The 19,624-nt window shown below is 40.6% G+C and overlaps 2 protein-coding genes across 3 annotated transcripts in view; both read right to left on the reverse strand.

Moving 5' to 3' along the window:
* Positions 1-833: 833 nt before the first annotated feature.
* Positions 834-2,348, reverse strand: LOC308240330 (germ cell-less protein-like 1; the record flags this gene model as incomplete). Its single annotated transcript, XM_080653214.1, has 1 exon — positions 834-2,348. One exon carries the CDS (start codon positions 2,346-2,348, stop codon positions 834-836), a length of 1,515 nt encoding a protein of 504 aa, XP_080509340.1.
* A 5,583-nt stretch (positions 2,349-7,931) lies between these two features.
* The window catches only part of FAAH2 (fatty acid amide hydrolase 2), a 46,574-nt gene continuing 34,881 nt past the window's right edge, over positions 7,932-19,624 (reverse strand). For both annotated transcript variants that reach the window (XM_080652518.1, XM_080652519.1), the window contains 3 exons: positions 18,960-19,071; positions 16,396-16,590; positions 7,932-8,353 (listed from right to left, as the gene is read on the reverse strand). In XM_080652518.1, coding sequence (XP_080508644.1) covers positions 8,178-8,353; positions 16,396-16,590; positions 18,960-19,071 — 483 coding nt within the window. In that variant the 3' untranslated portion in view covers positions 7,932-8,177. The remainder of the gene's footprint in view (positions 8,354-16,395; positions 16,591-18,959; positions 19,072-19,624) is intronic.

Below are 19,624 nucleotides of genomic sequence, written 5' to 3' on the forward strand. Positions count from 1 at the left end.
TACCTATATATAAAAATGTAATATGCTAATTAGATCGGACGACCTTCCAGACAAAGCCAGGGCTGTGAGGGAAGCCCAGGTCCCAGGTGCCAGAGGGAAGCCAGTGTCCGCAGCCGGGGGAAGGAAGGCCTACTCTTGCATGAATTTCGTGCATCTGGCCTCTAGTATTTATATAATATGTAATTATGTACTATGTTTATGTATCCTTTAATCCTTGTTCCATTCTTTAAGTGTGGAAAAAAATATAGTTTTTGCAGATAAGCTGGCAGCAGTATGCGCTCTCCAAACCCTAGAGTAACTGGGCCATGTGTTCAATTATTTGGAAAATAACACTAACTTATATAATATGTAATGTTATAAAACCTGAGATTGCCTGGCTATTTAAAACTGTACATTTTAGAGTACAAAAGCGTCCCTAATCACAGGTTTTACCTGATGATTGACTCTCCTGTAATATTGACACAATAAAAACCATATTTGCACAACAATTATAGCAAGGGAAAGAATTCTACATTTTCTCTCAACGTTAGTTAGGGTAAAGCGTGTCTAAGTAATAAATTGATTTTTATTCCTTGGCTTGCATTTCCATTTAGAGCTTGCCTATTGATGGTAAATAAGAGGCAAAAAATGACAACATTAATGATTATTTGGTTTCACAGATACTTGCTTTGAAATAAACTTTGTCTTCTTAAATCCATAGAAATAAAATAAAGCTAGTCATTCATGGCAATTTCCACATTTGATTTTATTATATGCCATCTTTATTGTGTTTTACAGTAGGGCCATTGAAGGCAATGAAACATCAGAAGTGTTCAAAATGCTAATATATGCTACTAGACAAGCTGATCAATTCCTGGACTTTCTAATGATGTAAACAGGAAGTTACAGAATATATATAAAGGAAAGCTCAGAACTTTTCTATCTAACTTCATTACCAGGTGGTCCTCATCGTTCTCAAAGGTAAGAGTTTTATAACCAGTTGTTTTCCTGAAAATTACTTTTCCACTAGAATCGAAATATACCAGAGTTAATCTGAACGCAATATTCCTTAGAGATCGTAGAGAAACTGAACCCACACCTGGCCGAGTGACGAGATTTTGCTTGAAAATTATATAATCGCTGGTGAAGATGACGTGCAAAGGAAAGCCGAAGTTGAAACCCGACCACTTCCAGGAGAATTTCCCATTCTTGACAACGATTTTCCCACATCTCATGCTGTATTCTTCCAGTTCTGCTTCATTGGTGTATTGGGGCCCGATTTCCTTGCTTTGTTGAGCTCTCAGCAAGGTAAACCATTGTTGTTTATAAGCTTTCGATAACCATTCTGAAGGTATTAGAGTATCTTGCTCAATAACCCTTGTGGAGGCCAGGTCACAGATGATATGCTGAAACCTCAAATTTTTAAACACCGACTGAAATGGTATGCCTCGTCTGGTCTCCAGGAAGGCCATGCTGGCAACACGTCCTCTGTGCCTGGAAAACCAGTCGTTTGCGTGGTCTAAAAGCTGTTGTATGGATCCTTTCCAAGCCCGGTTAAGACGAAGGAACATCCACTCTTTCAGTGTGGTGTACACATCTATTTCCTTCTGTATCACTAGTAAGTCAGCGGAAGAAATGAGCTGATTCATGAGTTCTATACTGACTTCTTTGTAAAGTTCAACACTGGGATGAGTCATCAGGTTGTGGAGAAGCCAGTCAAAGCATTCTGTCTTCAGAGACTCTAACCCATAGGCTTCTGCTGTTGCGTAATAGCCACATACAGTTTTCACGTTGACTGCCTCCTTCATGGTCTCCTCACAGTCTTCAATGAGGTCCTCCACTTGAAGCAGGCACGCCGTTGCCAAAACCCTGGGAACTCGAAGGGGCTCCCGCAAGTCATATTCATCCCTGTACAAGGAACCTAGCACGAAGTTCAGGGACTCGACGTCAATATTGTGGTCCTTAATCTCCAGGTCGATAATATCTTTGTCAGAGTCTTCGCGAGAACTTCTAAAGAGAGTAGCAAAGTAGCCTGCCTGACGCAAATACGTTTTGTGTAAACACCACACTTTCCCCAGAGCGCGGATTTTAATGTCACTGGTTTCCCCATTCAGAAATAAAGTTTGGTAAGCATACTCAGATGTGAGCTTCACTTTTTTCCTCTGGCTTGTAGTGGCCTCTTGCTGGAGACTGTCTTCTGGGTCTAGAGACCTGCGGCTGTTCCCGGCCTCTGGGTCGCAGGAGGGTCCGCTCCGCTTGCGTTTCCGGCGGGACGAAACGCGTCTGGGGCCTCCCCGGGCTTCTGGCTGAGGCGGATCCGTTGTGCCTAAGTCCCTGCCCCTCAGGATGCGACTGCTCAAGGACCCCATAGAGGAAGACTATGAGATTCCCTGGCCTAGGGGGACTGTTCTAGACTTTCTTGCCAAGGCATTCCGGCGTCCGTCACCTCAGCTTATGCCCGAGTCTCCCTGAGACCCTGAGCGACAGTTCCGAACGTCACAGAGGTCCCGCATTCTTTAAAGTCCCCCTGCCACGCCCCCAGCGAGACCACGCCCCCAGTGAGACCACGCCCCAGCTCCCCGCCACAGCCAGTGGCCCCGCCCCACTCCGATGGCCCCGCCCAACCGCTGTGGCTCCGCCCCCTGCCTCGGGGTCTTCCATGAACCTGGCCGCTTACCAGGGCCGCACCCAGGCCTCCAGGTTTTCCTGAGAATGTTTATAAGGGAAATGACTGAACCAAAGGCTTTTGGATCAGAGTGTTAGAGGCTGTAACGCTTTCACACATTCTCAATGCCAGTGTGCGGGAATTTCAATGTGAGCAGTCCTAAATACAGTCATTTACCTACAACTTGTAGCGATTTGAAAAGGTTAACAGCCTGGCTGGCTGGCTCAGTGGTTGAGCATGGATCTATGAACCAGGAGTTCACGGGTCCATTCCAGGTCAGGGCACTTTTTCCGGTTCCGGGCTCAATCCCCAGTGCGGGGTGTGCGGGTGGTAGCTAATCAATGATTCTCTCTCATTATTGATGTTTCTGTCTCTCTCTCCCTCTCTCTTCCTCTCTGAAATCAATAAAAAATATTTTTTTAAAATGTGAACAGTGTGGTATCTCTTTATTGTATTTGCTTTTGATTACTGGAGGGCAGAAGAGATCTTAAAAATTTTCCAGTGAGGTACATCTTCATATTCTTCGCTGATTTCTGAAAGGTTTACATAACTTTTCACCTCGTGGATTGCTAAAAGCTTCTTTTAACTATTGTCATTTACCACTTAGTTTTTATGGAGTTCTTTTCTGTAAAGACATTTTCATTCTGTTTTAAAAATATATTTTTGTTTATTTAAAAATATTTTTATTGATTTGAGAGAGGAAGGGAGAGATAAAAACAGCAATGATGAGAGAGAATCATTAATTGGCTGCCTCCTGCATGCCCCCTACTGGGGATCAAGCCTGGATATGTGTCCTTGAGCAGAATCAAACCTGGGACCCTTCAGTCTGCAGGCCAATGCTCTATCCACTGAGCTAAATCAGCTAGGGCAACATTTTTATGGTTAAGAGGCCAAATCAGATTTTCCAAATACCGGTTTTTGCATCTCTGCTTATAGAAAGTCTTGCCTTATCTGAAATTAGATAAATATTGTTCTATAATTCCTTGCTGAATTTTCATGGTATTATTTAATAACTTTAAAAATCTAAGTATTAAAGTTTAAAGCATTTGGATATTCTTATACTTTGAAGTGACAGAAGCAATATACGAAAGAATACATTATAAAACAAATTTTTATAAACAGAAAAATACACATATATGTATATGCATGCACAGAGATACTGCAAGTAATAGACAAGATTACACCATACATGCCTGATCGGCATGGCTCAGTGGTTGAGCTTTGAACCAGGAGGTCATGGTTTGATTTCCCGTCAGGGCACATGCTCAGGTTTCAGGATGGATCCCCAGTTTGGGGCATGCAGGAGGCTCGATCAATGGTTCCCTGTTATCATTGATGTTTCTCCTCTTCCCTTCCACTCTCTCTCTCTCTAAAAAAAAAAAAAAAAAAAAAAAGATGGCAGAGCAGGGAGCCAGAGATCTGGGCCCTTCATACTATCCCTGATGCAATTATAACCAACTTGCCTGGAACTCCCCCTACCACTGGAATGCCTGATCTATAGACTATAAGTTAGTTTGAATCAAGATTTTCTTTTGTCTAAAGCTAAAAGCATCTTAACTGACACAATAAACATTGTAGATTTCTCTGAGGGAGGCAGAAAATTCTGGATCATGGGATAGACTGCCAGTTCCAAACTGTGTCATCTCGGACCAAAAACAAATCCTCTCTGTGCCTCAGTTTCCCCATATGTGAAGTGAGAAAAATACCTGTACTTCACAGGCTTGCTCTGGAAATCTTTAAACAAAGTAATTTAAGTCTAGCTCTTTATCACTATCATAAAGGTATCTTGGAGACAGAAAACAACATCAAGTCAGTTATATATCAGTATGCTCTCCTATTTCCAAGTTTTTACCCTGATACCATGTCTCACCCACGCAGCAACCCCCTCACCTGCTCTCAGCTCCCCCCTTCATAGGCATAAGGATATTCTTTTACAGAATTACAGTGCAAGCATAAATTCAGAAATTTCCACAGGACACATTATCTGATATAAATCCGATATCCACATTCTGCCATTTGTCCTAATGTCCTTTGTTTCACCTTTTCCCCCCAATCCAAGATCACACATTGCATTGAGTTATGTGTTTTCAGCTACCTTTCAGCTGGAACAGTTTCTCTGCCTTTCCTTCATCTAATTCATTTATTTGTTTTAAAGAACATGGGCCCTTTATTTTGTGACGTGTCCATAATTTTTTTTACTGCTTTCAGAGGGAGGAAGTGAGAGGGAGAGAAAGATAGAAACATCAATGATGAGAGAGAATCATTGATCGGCTGCTTCCTGTAAGCACCCTACTGGGGATGGAGCCCACAACCCAGGTATGTGCCCTGACCAGGAAATGAACTACAGCCTCCTGGTTCATAGTTTGACGCTCAACCACTGAGCCACACTGGCTAGGCAAGTGTCCACAAATTTGGTTTTATCTGACCCTTCCTTCCTTCCTTCCTTCCTTCCTTCCTTCCTTCCTTCCTTCCTTCCTTCCTTCCTTCCTTCCTCCCTCCCTCCCTCCCTCCCTCCCTCCCTCCCTTCCTTCCTTCCTTCCTTCCTTCCTTCCTTCCTTCCTTCCTTCCTTCCTTCCTTCTCCCTCCCTCCCTCTCTCCTCCCCTTCCTTCCTCTCTCTCTTTTATTATTTCTTTGTTTATAAAACCAAAAGGGAATTTACTGGAAGGAGATGAGAGCTCACAGAACTATAGCTAAGTTGGAGTAGAGGAAAACCATCAGGGCAGTCCTTGTGATCTGGTGGAGGAAATGAATGGGCTCCCCTTGGAGCTCTGGGGAGGACATGACTCAGCTTCTCTGCTTTTCTCTGGCGATGTTCAGGAATGCTGTGGGCAGTGGGACTGGCTTTCTGGTCATGCAACTGTGCTTTGAAGACTGCCCGACTTGGTTCAATGCTCTGCTGTTGCCATTTTGAAATTCTTCCTAATCATAGACCCTGCATTTTCATTTTATTAAGAGTTTAGTTTGTTTTAGAGCAATTTCAGGTTTACAGCAAAACTGAAGGGAAGGTGCAGAGATTTTCCATATACACTGAGTGGCCAGATTATTATGATCTCTGAACGCATAATAATCTGGCCACTCAGTGTATATCCTATATAATAAAAGGCTAATATGCAAATTGTCCTCTCGACCAGGAGTTCGACCAGCAGGCAGGCCAGCCAACCACCCATGTCCCCTCCCCCTGGCCAGGCTGGCTGGACCCCACCCATGCACGAATTCATGCACTGGGCCTCTAATATATATATATATATATATATATATACATACACACACTGAGTGGACATATTATTATGCATTCAGAGATCATAATAATCTGGCCACTCTGTGTACGTCCTGTCCCCACATACAGAACTTCCCCCCAAGTGATACATTTTTGGAAGGAACATCACAGAAGTAATGATAAATTCTTCTCCTTCTTGGTGCATTTCAGCAGAAGACACATGGTATTAATTTGTCTTATTATTGTTCATGTAAATTTTTTTAAATCCCCACCCGAGGATATTTTTTCATTGATTTTAGAGAGTGAGGAAGGGGAGGGGGAGAAATACCGATGTGAGAAATATTGATTGGTTGCCTTCAGTGCCTGCCCCGACCATGGGTTAAATCAGCAACCTGGTTAATGTGCCCTGACCCAGAATCAAACCCGTGACTCTTTGGTGCACAGGATGTTATTCCAACCAACTGAGCGACACTGGCCAGGGCTGTTCATATGAATTTTTTTCGTTGTTCATATTAATTCTGATCATTTGATTAAGGTGGTGTCTCCTATATATCTCAACTTGAAAATCAACATCCCATATCTTGTAATTAATAAGTATTTACAAGAGATATTTTAAAACTGAAACAACTTTTCAGTTTCCTAAAAATTGTTCCCCAATTTTTATCCAGTGGTTTTAGCATCCATTGATGAATCATATCTGAATTAAATATTTAGATAGTTGCAAAATGACTTTCTAAATCTGTTATGTATTTCTAACCCTACATTATTATATATTACATATAAATATAATTTTATATATCACATGTATTTTTTATTTATATGTATTTATTTAGCATTTATATTTATAAAATATAAACATATTTATAAAAATCTATAAAAATCTAATTTTATATCTCTATTGTTTGATTTTTTGTTGTATATAACAATCATTAGAAAGTCATCATTTTGAAATCAAAATATATATTACCTGTATCTATTTTATTTTTTAAAAAATATATTTTTTTATTTCAGAGAGGAAAGGAGAGGGAAACATCAATGATGACAAAGAATAATTGATCGGCTGCCTCCTGCACGCCCCCTACTGGGGATCAAGCCCCCAACCCAGGCATATGACCTTAACCAGAAATGAACCCTGGACCCTTTAGTCCACAGGTCGATGCTCTATTCACTGAGCCAAACTGGCCAGGGCACCTATATCTGTTTTATATCAAGATCTGTATCTACTTTCCCTCACCTCCATTCCAATCTGAGTTATAATCCATCACTGTCATTCATTTTGGTATTAAACTTGTCCCATGTTTTGCCATTGAGAGCTTCAAATTGTTCCTTTGTCATTTTGATATGTTTTCCTTCAGTTTTGAGCACTTTCTAACTTTCTGGTTACAGGCTCACCTTACCGTTTCTCTCAGTCATGGAATCAGCTTTTTCTTCAAGAAGCCCTGGTTTGCCTTAGCCAGCATGGCTCAGCGGATGAGCATCGACCTATGAACCAGGAGGTCACGGTTCAATTCCCCGTCAGGGCACATGCCTAGGTTACGGGCTCAATCCCTAATGTGGGGTGTGCAGGAAGCAGCTGATCAATGATTCTCTCTCATCATTGATGCTTCTATCTCTCTCTCCCTCTCTGGAATAAATAAAAAAATACATATTTTTAAAAAGCCCCAGTTCTTTTTAATGGAAAAAGGTATTTGGAAATGAAGATCTGGGTGCTATGAGAATATTTATACTAACGGGCACTGCTTCTAGACCCTCTTAGTGGACAGAACTGACATACACTTTTTTTTTTTTATGATATCGGAGAAACTTTTCTTGCTGCATTCTCATCCCCTCCATACTCCTCTCCAGCTCCTATACTTACAACAATTCACTACGTAATTTTCATGCTTTGTTTTTGTCACTACAGTTCTTAAGTGGAATTACCTTACTTCATGGCCTGCCTGGCAAATACATAATTGTCTTCCAATTCTTAGTTTAAGCATCATCTTCTCTATGAAGTTGCTTATGATTCCCTAATTAAAACGGAATATTCCGTTCAGTGATCTCCCCACTGTATGTAAAACAGACACCATAACAGCATATAGATCACTTTATTGCACATATTCATTTACCTGCCCGTCTTCTCAGGTAACTGAGGGCAGGAACCGTTTATTAGCATTTTATTAAAGTCAATACTTGGTTAAAGGAAGAACAGTGGGAAGAATAACTGAACAGTGATAATTCTGCAGTTTTTTCTTCTTAACTTGCTTATTGGTGCTTGATCTCACCCAACCTGTAGAAACACACACACACACTCACACACGGTGAGAAGGTACATTCTACAGCTTGCCAGGACAGACCCAGCCTCCAAAACTTTTCTCCAAGTACTGGGCCACAGCCAGGGTCAGGTGATCATTAAAAGGTCCAGCCACGACCTGGATTCCAAGAGGAAGTCCTTTGGCATTCAGACCCAATGGGCACTGGGTCACAGGCAAACCCAGGGCACTGAAGATACCTGAGTGAAACAAACAAGAATAATGTGAGAAATCAAGACCTGTTCTTGAAAACTTCTTTTCTCCCCTCGATTGTACAGTGATGATAATAGTTAAAAACATATAGGCAGAGTTTACTATCTGCTGGACTCATCTAGGAACTTGATGTGGATGAAACATTTGAATTATCACAACAAAACCCATGAGACAGAAACCATTAATTATTCCTATTTTACAGATAAAATAACTGAAGAACAGAGAAGTTAGATAACATAGCTACAATTACTGGGCTAGTAAAAGCTCAAATCAGGATGTGAATACAGAAAATGCGAATGAGAGCTAGAGGTGTTTTCTGGTATGCTACTCCTAACTTGCCCTTTGTGGCATCTTCAGAAAAATTAGTGTAAATGCTAATATGGGGCAATATCTTATTGCATTATGAATTTTCTTTTCATTTATAAAAATTGGGAGTATAATTTTGTGGTAGTCTAGATTTGTAAATTATAATTATTTGTCTCATTCATGTTTTTATAGAGCATTAGAGTATAACTTATATAAAATAAGATTTCTTGTTTTAAATGTACAAATTCATGATAATAAATGTATAGAATTGTGTAGCCAGACCCACATTCTAGGTTTAGAATATTTTCATCACCCCAAAAAGAAACTACATAAAAGAAGTTGCTCTCCATTCCCCTTTTCCCCAATCCCCTAAAAACCACTAATCTATATTTTTATCTTTATAGATTGACTACTCTGGACATTAACTATAAATGGAATCATATGATATGTAGTCTTTTTGTGTCTGGCTTTCTTTAATGTCACATAATGTTTTCAAGGTTCATCCAAGTGGTTCTTTTACATTGCCAAAGCGTGTGTCTATTGAATAGATATATAAAATGTTGATTGTACATCCACCAGCTGATGGACAACTGGGTTAATTAATGCCTTTTGGCTATCGTTAATTATGTTGCGACTAGAGGCCCAGTCATGAAATTTGTGCATGGGAGGGGGGGGTCCCTCAGCCCGGCCTGTGCCCTCTTGCAATCTGGGACCCCTCAGGTAGGGTCCCTAGGCCTGGTGGGCGATCAGGGTCTATTGGGCTTTCCTTCCCCAGGCTGCCAACAGCTGCCCCCACCCCTGTCACTGCCACTGCTTGCCATCTGTGCGGCGCTGCCCCTGCTCCCCCGTCACCAGTTGCCTACCTCTGTGGGCAACAGGCATGGGGTACAATCACTTGGCTGGCCTGGGCCTCCCTCTGTGGGGCCATTGATCATGGGGCCCCCGGACTGATCGCCCCACAGAGGGAGGCCTCACCCACCCGCCGCAGCACCGCCAGCCTGGTAGCCTGGGCCTCCCTCTTTGGGGAGATCATGGAGCACCCCTCCCATCGATTGCCCCGCTGGCCGGTGGCCTGGACCTCCCTCTGCAGGGCAATCCTGGGGCAATGGTGAGGCCCCCCAACCAATTGCACTGCACCTGGCCTTGGCTGGCCTGGCGCCAGTACGTGTCTTAGTGTGGTCATCTGGAAGGTCGTCCAGATGGTCGTCCAGCTGTTTGGTCGTTCAGTCGATTTGCATATTATGCTTTTATTACTATAGATAAGCATTCATGGACAAGTCTTTGTAAGGAGATACGTTTTCATTTTTCTTGAGTATTTATATAGCAGTGAAATTGTTGGGTCATGTGATTAATTAACATTTAACCTTTTAATGGAAATGCCCAAATGTTTTCCAAAAAAGCTGCACCATTTTTGCAATATGTTCACTAGCAATGTTTGAGGGCTCCAATTCCTTCACATATTTGTTAACAATTATTTTTGATTATAGCTCGTCCAGTGGGTGTACAGTTATCTCACTGTGGTTTTTAAATATGCATTTCCCCACTGACTAATGATGTTGAGCATCTCTTCATGCACTTATTGGCCATTTGAATATCTTCTTTGTAACCATACCTATTAAAATCCATTGTCCATATTTAAATTGAGTTTTAGTCTTATTATTGAGTTTCAAGAGTTCACGTACTTGGAATATAAATCACTTATGGATGCATAATTTGCAAATAATTTCTCTCAGACTGTGAATTTTTTACTTTCTTGAAGGTGCTTTATAAAGAAAAAGTGTTTAATTTTGTTGAAATTCAATTTATCCTTTTTTTCTTGTATTGCCGGTATTTTTGGTGCTGAATCTAAGAAATCTTTGTCAAACCCAGGGTCACAAAGACTTACTCTTATGTTTTCTTCAAAATTTATTGTAGTTTTAGCTTTTATATTTAGGTCTGTTACATTTAGGTTTGTAAATGGTATATGATAGGGGTATGATTTAATTCTTTTGCATGCAGACATGCAGTCATAACAGCACTATTTATTGAAAAGCCTGTTATGCCGGGGCAGCATGGCTCAGTGGTTGAGCAGGAGGTCATGGGTCGATTCCTGGTCAGGGCACATGCCTGGGTTCCAGGCTCGATCCCAGGAGGAGGCAGCTGATCAATGATTCTCTCTCATCATTGATGTTTCTATCTTTCTCTCACTCTCCCTTCCTCTCTGAAATCAATCTATAATAATAAAAGTGCAATATGCTAATTAGACCAGACATCCTTCCATCCTTCCGGATGAAGCCGGGGCTGCAAGGGAAGCCCAGGTCCAGGGTGCCAGAGGGAAGCCAGTGCTGGCAGCCGGGGGAAAGAAGGCCTACTCTTGCATGAACTTCATGTATCAGGCCTCTTGTAAAAATACATTTTAAAAAATAAAAGCCTGTTTTTTCCCCATGAAATTGTCTTTGAACCTTTGTATAAATCAATTGAACATAAATATAGGGACTTAGGTTTGTACTCTGAATTCTACTGATTATATATAAACTGAGTGGCCAAATTATTATGATCTCTGAACGCATAATAATCTGGCTACTCAATGTGTGTGTGTGTGTGTGTGTGTGTGTGTGTGTGTGTATGTGTGTGTGTGTGTGTGTGTGTGTGTGTGTGTGTGTGTGTATATTAGAGGCCCGGTGCATGAATTCGTGCATGGGTGGGGTCCGGCCAGCCTGGCCAGGGGGAGGGGACATGGGTGGCTGGCCAGCCTGCCTGCTGGTCGAACTCCTGGTCGAGGGGACAATTTGCATATTAGCCTTTTATCATATAGAATATACACCGAGTGGCCAGATTATTATGCGTTCAGAGATCATAATAATCTGGCCACTCAGTGTATATTTGTATACATGTAAATCTACACATATACACATATAGATGTATATATATCCTTATACCAGTTGTACTAGTATACATATATATACATATATACATATACATACATACATATGTAGCAATTGTTATGAAAACAGAGGTATTAAAATTATCTACATTAAAGTAAACAAACATATGCTTCAATAAATAATGTTATTATCACTATTATTAATACCTGTAAGATACTTTATATACATTTCCACATTTAATCCTTCCAACAATCCTGCAAAGTACATGTAGCATCCTCATCTTTGCCATAAAAAAACTAAGTGCAGAAATTAAATATCCTAGTGCAGTGGTTGGCAAACCGCGGCTTGCGAGCCACATGTGGCTCTTTGGCCCCTTGAGTGTGGCTTTTCCACAAAATACCATGGCCTGGGTGAGTCTATTTTGAAGAAGTGGCATTAGAAGAAGTTTAAGTTTAAAAAATTTGGCTCTCAAAAGAAATTTCAATCGTTGTACTGTTGATATTTGGCTCTGTTGACTAATGAGTTTGCCAACCACTGTCCTAGTGCATTTATCCATCTTGTAAGCATCAGATAAGTATAAAATTATCATAGCTGCCTGAATAGCAACTGAGAAGAGTATTGCTTTATAGGAAAAAGAAAAACACAGCTGAAATCCCAAGCTATATGGCATCTTATAATTCTATGTTGTTGACAGAAGGTTGCCCAAGTCTAGTAAGTTTTCAGCTTCAGTGGAGGAAATGAAAGCAAAATAATGCAAAGTATTACTGAACCAAGCATATAGTGGAAACCACACTGGCTTTGAAGTCAGATGAAATGCAGTTGGATTCCAGCCCTGACTGTGACCCCTTAAGTCACCCTATTTCTTCACTTTTTGAAAACATGTTTTTATTGATTTTACAGAGCGAGGAAGAGAGAGATAGAAACATCAATCAGCTGCCTCGTCCATATCACCTCCTGGGGATCGAGTCTGAAACCTGGGCCAGGAATTGAACCAGTGACCACTTAGTGCATGAGTCAATGTTCAATCCACTGAGCCACACCAGCAGGGCTGTTTTTCATATCTTTTACAAGGATAACTGTACCTGCTATGAAGGATTTCTGGGAGCCTTAATTGAATAATGTAAAGCATTTCTAGCTCATAGTATCTGGCACATAATAGATACTTGATACTTGATAAATGGCACTATTGTCTGTCACGGATCTTGTATCCATATTACCGGGCATATCACCTGGTTCACAATGGGAACTCTGTAAATGTGCTTAGGCTTGAACTACAGGAAACAGTTCTCAATTGTGCCTAACTTCAACCTTGGCATCCAGTATACCAGAACAATGGATAGGGTATAAAAGTTGCAGAGAAATTTATAGACAGAATAGTTTGAAGCTAGTTTTGCACAAAATCATCCTTCACTTGGTTTCAACTTACTAATAACCCTTGGTGCTATATTGGTTCATGAGCTGAGAATGATAAAGCCTTTAGAAGGTAGATTAAGTTCTTTAGGAAACTACTGTTAAGACTCAGGTAGAGTTCTGGAATAAAAATTAGAAAGCAGAAGCTGGGCCGGTGTGGCTCAGTGGTTGAGTGTCAACCAATGAATCCGGAGGTCACGGTTAGATTCTCAGTCAGGGCACATGCCCGGGTTGTGGGCTCAATCCCCAGTAGGAGGCGTGCAGGAGGCAGCAGATCAATGATTCTCTCTCATCATTGATGTTTCTATCCCTCTCACTCTGGCCCTTCCTCTCCCTGAAATCAATAAAAAACATGTTTTTAAAAAAGAGGAAGCAGGAGTGTAATTTCTGGTGTGAGAATTGATCTTTGGGAGTCACCAAGCAGGTCTCTATGACACAGTGTCCTTAACTATAGAACAGGATTCAACTTTCATTTATTCTTGGAAGCTTTGAATTACATGTTGTGCTTCAAACAGTCCCAGGGCAGAGATATAGTAAATTATGGAAACACCGTGTGGGACTGTGATGTGTATTATCAAGGAGGAGTTCCTTCTGAGCTCGAATTCCTTAGTTGAACAGATTTCTGTATGATTACAAATAATCATTAGGGAGACAGCTGGCTGCTGCTGTGCCTCACCAATAAAACACACTCCTCCCACATCCCCGTATTTTCTTCTTGGGAATTTTGCCAGAAGGGCTGGGAGCAAGTGTTTGGGTAAGCAAGTGGGATTTGCTATCTGCTTCTGTAAGGCCCCGTGGGATATATTGTTTCTCCAACATCTGTAACATCATGAATGCACACGAGTCTAACAGACTGGGATAAATAAACTATGCAGTGCCAGCTCTCCTGAGCTGTCTGTGTTGATAGGGAGGCCAACGAGATTAAATTGGCAAGGCCATGTGCATTGTCAAGAGTGGGAGGTTTCTGGGATTCCTGCCTATTGAGGCTGTTGGGAGGAATAAACATCAGAGAGAGGAATATATGGGTGGCCTAAGTCTGTCCTTTTCTGTTCTTCTGTTATTACACATCTATCAGAGAATCTCGGCCATTGTCATAATTTCAGCTATCATCACCGATGAGCAGATGACCTCATACCTATATTCCCTGACCCACATTTCATACCTATATAACCAAATTCCTATTTGACACCTCCATCTGAATATCTCACAGAAACCACAAACTTAAAAAAAAACAACCTTGCAAAATAACTGCTTTCCTCAAGGAATGCAATCTAGACAGTTAAGACACAAACATGAAGAGATCTTTAATAAAACAAGAATATTCTCAAAAACCAACAAAATAGTGATTTAGATAAAAAGTGGTAGAGAATCTCAAAAGATGGATCTTCCACTGTGGGCTGAGTATGAGAGTGGTCAGAGTTGAGATATGAACCAGGTTTTCAAAAATGAGTTGGCCTTGGGCTAAAATTCAGGCTGAGTTGCTCTTTTTAATCTCAGGGAACATCATCCTAGACTAATCTCCGGTGTTAATAATAATCAGTGAGAAAGCTAACAAATAACATAAATGTTTATAAAAATAAATTAAATAAAAAGAAAAGCAGAACAAAACAAAACCAAAAAAGTTGTAACTGGTAATTTTCTCTTTAGGTTCTTTCCTATAGACTAGGGGGGTGGGGAACCTTTTTTCTGCCAAGGGCCATTTGGATATTTACTTATTTATTTATTTTTTTAAATATATTTTTATTGATTTCAGAGAGAAGGGAAGAGGGAGAGAGAGAAACATCAATGATGAGAGAGAATCAATGATCGGCTGCCTCCTGCATGCCCCCTACTGGGGATGGAGCCTGCAACCCTGGCATGTGTCCTTGACAGGATTTGAAACTGGTATCCTTCAGTCCGCAGGCTGACGCTCTATCCACTGAGCCAAACCAGCTAAGGCCATTTGGATATTTATAACATCTTTCGAGGCCCATGCAAAATTATCAACTTAAAAATTAATCTGCTATATTTGGTCAACCATTTAAGTAATTCACCCCTAATGCCTTGGCAGGGCCAGACCAAATGATTTTGCAGGCCTTTGATGGCCCACGGGCCGGATGTTCCCCACCCCTGCTATAGACAATTATGTTTCCTGTCTTCAGAACTTGAGTAGCTAGGTGATAGAAACTTAGGCAGAAACTTGTTTCAAAGATTCAAGGAATTGGAAGTGAGTGACCAAAGCCAAGAATTAGTGTAAAGAGGAGTCAATGAAGGATGATATAAACTGTCATTTGATACCCTCTCCCCCTCATCCTCCACAGCCCTTATGCCAAGTACTTTACATGCACTATTTAATTTACTTCTGATAGCAACAATGCAAGGTACAGATTACCCTGAATTCCTAGAGAAGGAATAGATTCAGAAACATTCAGTGTCTTGCACCAGGAAACACAGGTAAAAACTATAGAGTCAAGTATTTGCACTTAAATAAACCAAGCTCCAAATTCCAAGTTCAAGTGGACCATAGATTTTTAGAGTAGGAAAGTATATAGTGTGGTTCCCTGGAAGAGACTTTATAGGAACCATAGTAACCGACCTGGTACATTTCCAGGGGCCTTTAGACCTCATATAACCATGGTCCAGACACAGCTCCCAAACCAGTTGAAGTTGAAACACATGGCAGAGGGGTGGGGGGATGCGTGGGGAGGGGTTTGGGATGGGAATGGGGGATGAAGACAAATATGTGATACCTTAATCAATAAAGAAATTAATAAAAAAATAATAATAATAAAAGAAATTGAAACACATGGGTGAATACTAGAATGATTCAAACTCAGAAGTGATCATAGCTAGGCAAATAGATGATCATCTTGGAGAATTATATTTTGTACTTGTATTTCCTGGGAAGCCACAAATCCTGGTAAAACAGCTGACTTGGCATATTATGCATCAGTCTAGTCATGGCAGCCTTTGGATTCAGTCAGTTCATGCTATGTTACTGGGGACAAGTCACTGAACCTCCCTGAAGCCCAGGGCTGTAAAACGTGATACTCATACTCACTTGCAGGGTTTTCTTAGGGAGAATGCAAATATTAGCAAATCATCTTCCACATATGACAATAGCAACTGTTTTCTGCCATTTGTTTTTTAAAAATATTTTTATTGATTTTAGAGAGGAAAGGAGCAGGAGAGAGAGACATAAAAACATCAATGAGAGAGAATCACTGATCAGCTGCCTCATGCACGTCCCCTACTAGGGATGGAGTCCGCAACCTGGGCATGTGCCCTTGACAGGAATTGAACCTGGGACCCTTCAGTCCCAGGCCGACACTCTATCCACTGAGCCAAATCAGCTAGGGTTGCCATTTGTTTTTAATTACACATCATCTTTGGACAGCAAAAGGAGAGAACACTTTTCTTGGAAAATTTCTGTTTCTTTAAGATTAAAGAGTATAAGGAATACTAGGTACCTGTGTAAGCGAAGTTGAAAGGTCTTGTCAGAGGAACATGATGCTTGGGAGCCACTGTGGGATGCGAGGGATATAAGAAGATACCATCATCACCCAGCATCTCCACCAATTCCTTATTCAGGCTTTCTTTCATTGCCTTAAACTTTTTGTATTTCTCAGGGCTGTATTTGATCTTTGCTTCCAACAAGGCCAGTCCTACAGAATGATAACATATAACAAGTAAAGGTATGAAACTTCATTTTAAATACTAGTGTTCTTTACTTTATCTTTTCTTTTTTTTTTAAAGTATATTTTTACTGACTTCAGAGAAGAAGAGACGGGGAGAGAGAGAGATAGAAACATCAATGATGAGAGTCATTGATTGGCTGCCTCCTACATGCCCCATACTGGGGATTGAGCCTGCAACCTGGGCATGTGCCCTGACTGGGAATTGAACTGTGACCTCCTGATTCATAGGCCAACGTTCAACCCCCGAGCCACGTGGGCCAGGCTACTTTATCTTTTCTTATTCTATAATACTGAGAAAGTTAAAAAGTGATGAAAAAGAAACCTTATAACCTGGCTACCATACATGAACATTGTTGATCATTGAATGTTAACTCCTCATCTTTTTTGGTAATGCTATATATCGACTTCCTAGCTTCTCCCACAGAATGCTATATCATAAGGATTTGTATGACTGTATAATATTTTAATTGTAGAAATGTAAATAGGCTTTTCTTTAACTAGCCTATGATTGTTGGGCATATAAACTTTTCTGAAACTTAAATGCTGCAATAAACATCTTCATGCATGTAATTCATAGAAAACTTTATAATGGAATTATATTTCTAGAGGATTCTATTTAATGTAGCTTCAAGATTTAAATTATATTTTATAAAAAATCATTAATACATATACATAAATATTTTTAAGTATATATCATAAATGATTAATACATATTTAGTATTTAAGATTAATATTTACGTATTTTAAAATAGAGTTTACTTATTTTAAAAATAAGTTTATTGTTCTCAATCCTATATAATAAAAGCATAGTATGCAAATTGTCCCCTCAACTGGGAGTTCTTCCAGGAGTTCGACCAGGGGGCAGGGCCGGCCAGGGGAAGGGAGGGAGGTCCTGGCCAGTGGCAGCAACAGGTGATCAGGGAAAGAGAGGGATGGAGCAGGTGATAGGGGAAAGGGAGGGAGGCCCCAGTGGCGGCAGGTGGCCAGGGGAAGGGAGGGAGTACCCGGCTGGCAGCCAGTAGCTATTAGGGGCCCTACCAGTGCACAAATTTCATGCACTGGGCCTCTAGTAGAAAATAAGAAAAATTCAAAAGATTAAAGTGGACTAAACTACTCACCAAAAAATACAGTGCCCATGGAAAATAACTGTAAATATGTTAGTACACTTAGTTCATGTACTTTTCTATACAACTGTATGTACAATTTTCCACTCACCATTTTAACATACATAAATACGTGTTATTGACACAGCTTCGTAAACTTGGTCTTAAGTGCCTGCATACAATTGTGTCGTATCTATGAATCATAATTCACTACCTATTCCTCTGTTGTTAAACATTTAGGATGCTTCTATTTTTCTGTTATTATAAAACATGCTGCAATGTACATCTTTATGAATAAATTTTTAAATATAGTTTGGAATATTTTTATCTGAAGAGTCTAGCTTGTGGCTAAAATCCCTATGGGATTTTTCAAGTGTAGCCATCAGCAATTATAAAAGATTTATCTAGAAAGCTGCCCTCTCCAAACCAGATATGGTGCACAGACAGCGCATTGAAACATCTGTAGGGTGTTGCAGTCAAGGACTTGGGCTTATCTAGCCTGTGATGTTGTTGTACATATTTGCATTCTTAGCCAAGGCACCTAAATATCTTTACCTGAGGCCTTTGGCAGGGGTCTTATTCAGGTATCTTTATGGGAGAAGTAGAGGAAACCTTGAAGACACTTTTCCCTACTCTGATTACTACTCAGGACTTTTCCACTCCTAGTCTCTCTCCCTTATCCTATTCCTGACCTCAGGGTCTGTAAAACTGCTGGAGCCTTTTCTTCAGGGCCCCTTTAACAGTGAGAAAATGTCCACACTTGTGCTGATTCATTTGATCCTTGACTGGTGCGAATTTTCATAGGGGAAATGGAAAAGGGAGGAGTTGTTTTCTCCAGTTTTAGTCTCCTGCTTCTACTATCACTCCCACTAAAGGCTTCACTGTTACTTTTATTTCGTCGTGTTGCTATAATTGGCTCTTTTAACACAGAACAGCTCAGCTAAGCCCCTGACATTACGTAGGATGATAAAATGTGATTTCTTTGGCATCAAATGGCATAAGACAACTCAAGAGTTCCTTAAACACTTCATATCAGTATACCCCTGTCCTTGAAATTTCATGGCTATGCACAACAAAGAGGACACCAGTGACTAGCATACTGTCAAGATTCTTTTGAAGGAAAGTAACTCTGACAAATACTAGTATAGCTCAGCTTTCCTCAGTGTTGTGGTGTGGTAAGATATTCTCCCTGCCCCTAAAGACAGCAAACCAGAGAAAAGATGATTTATATACCAATGGCAGGGATGGTGTGTGCTGATAGGCCCAGGCACCATTTCATCAATTCCCACAGAGGGCTGATAGGCTTCCCATGGTCACTAAGCAGATCCACAAATTTCATAGGTTCCTGAGAGGAAGAAAACTTTATTAACCAAGGTCACCCCAACAAATTTAATTAAAAAAAAAAAGAACTGGGAAAGGAAAAGATTAAAATGTAAATGTGAAAATAAACATATCGATGTGCTAAAACAGGAAATACAAGTATTCTCTCAAAAACAGTATGGTTGAGACAAACATGTGAATAGGAATGGTCATAGCAGCACTATGAATAATAGCCACCTAGCAATCAGCTGATGAATAGATAAACAAAATGTATTAATTCAATAGAATATTATCCAGCCATAAAAAGAAATAAGGTGCTGGATATAAGGCACAACATGGATAAAATGTAAAAAAACACACACACATTATACTAAGTGAAAGAAGCTAGTTACAAAACACCACATAATGTATGATTACATTTATTTGAAACTAGAGGCCCGGTGCATGAATTTGTGCAAGGGTGGGGGTCCCTTGGCCTGGCTGGTGATTGGAGCCGATTGGGGCCATCTCACCCAGTCCCGATTGGGGCCAGCCAGGGGGAGGGAACGTGGGAGGTTGGCTGTCCAGCTGTGGGGAGG

This window comes from Plecotus auritus, assembly GCF_963455305.1.
Source record: "Plecotus auritus genome assembly, chromosome: X".
Taxonomy (NCBI): Eukaryota; Metazoa; Chordata; class Mammalia; order Chiroptera; family Vespertilionidae; genus Plecotus; species Plecotus auritus.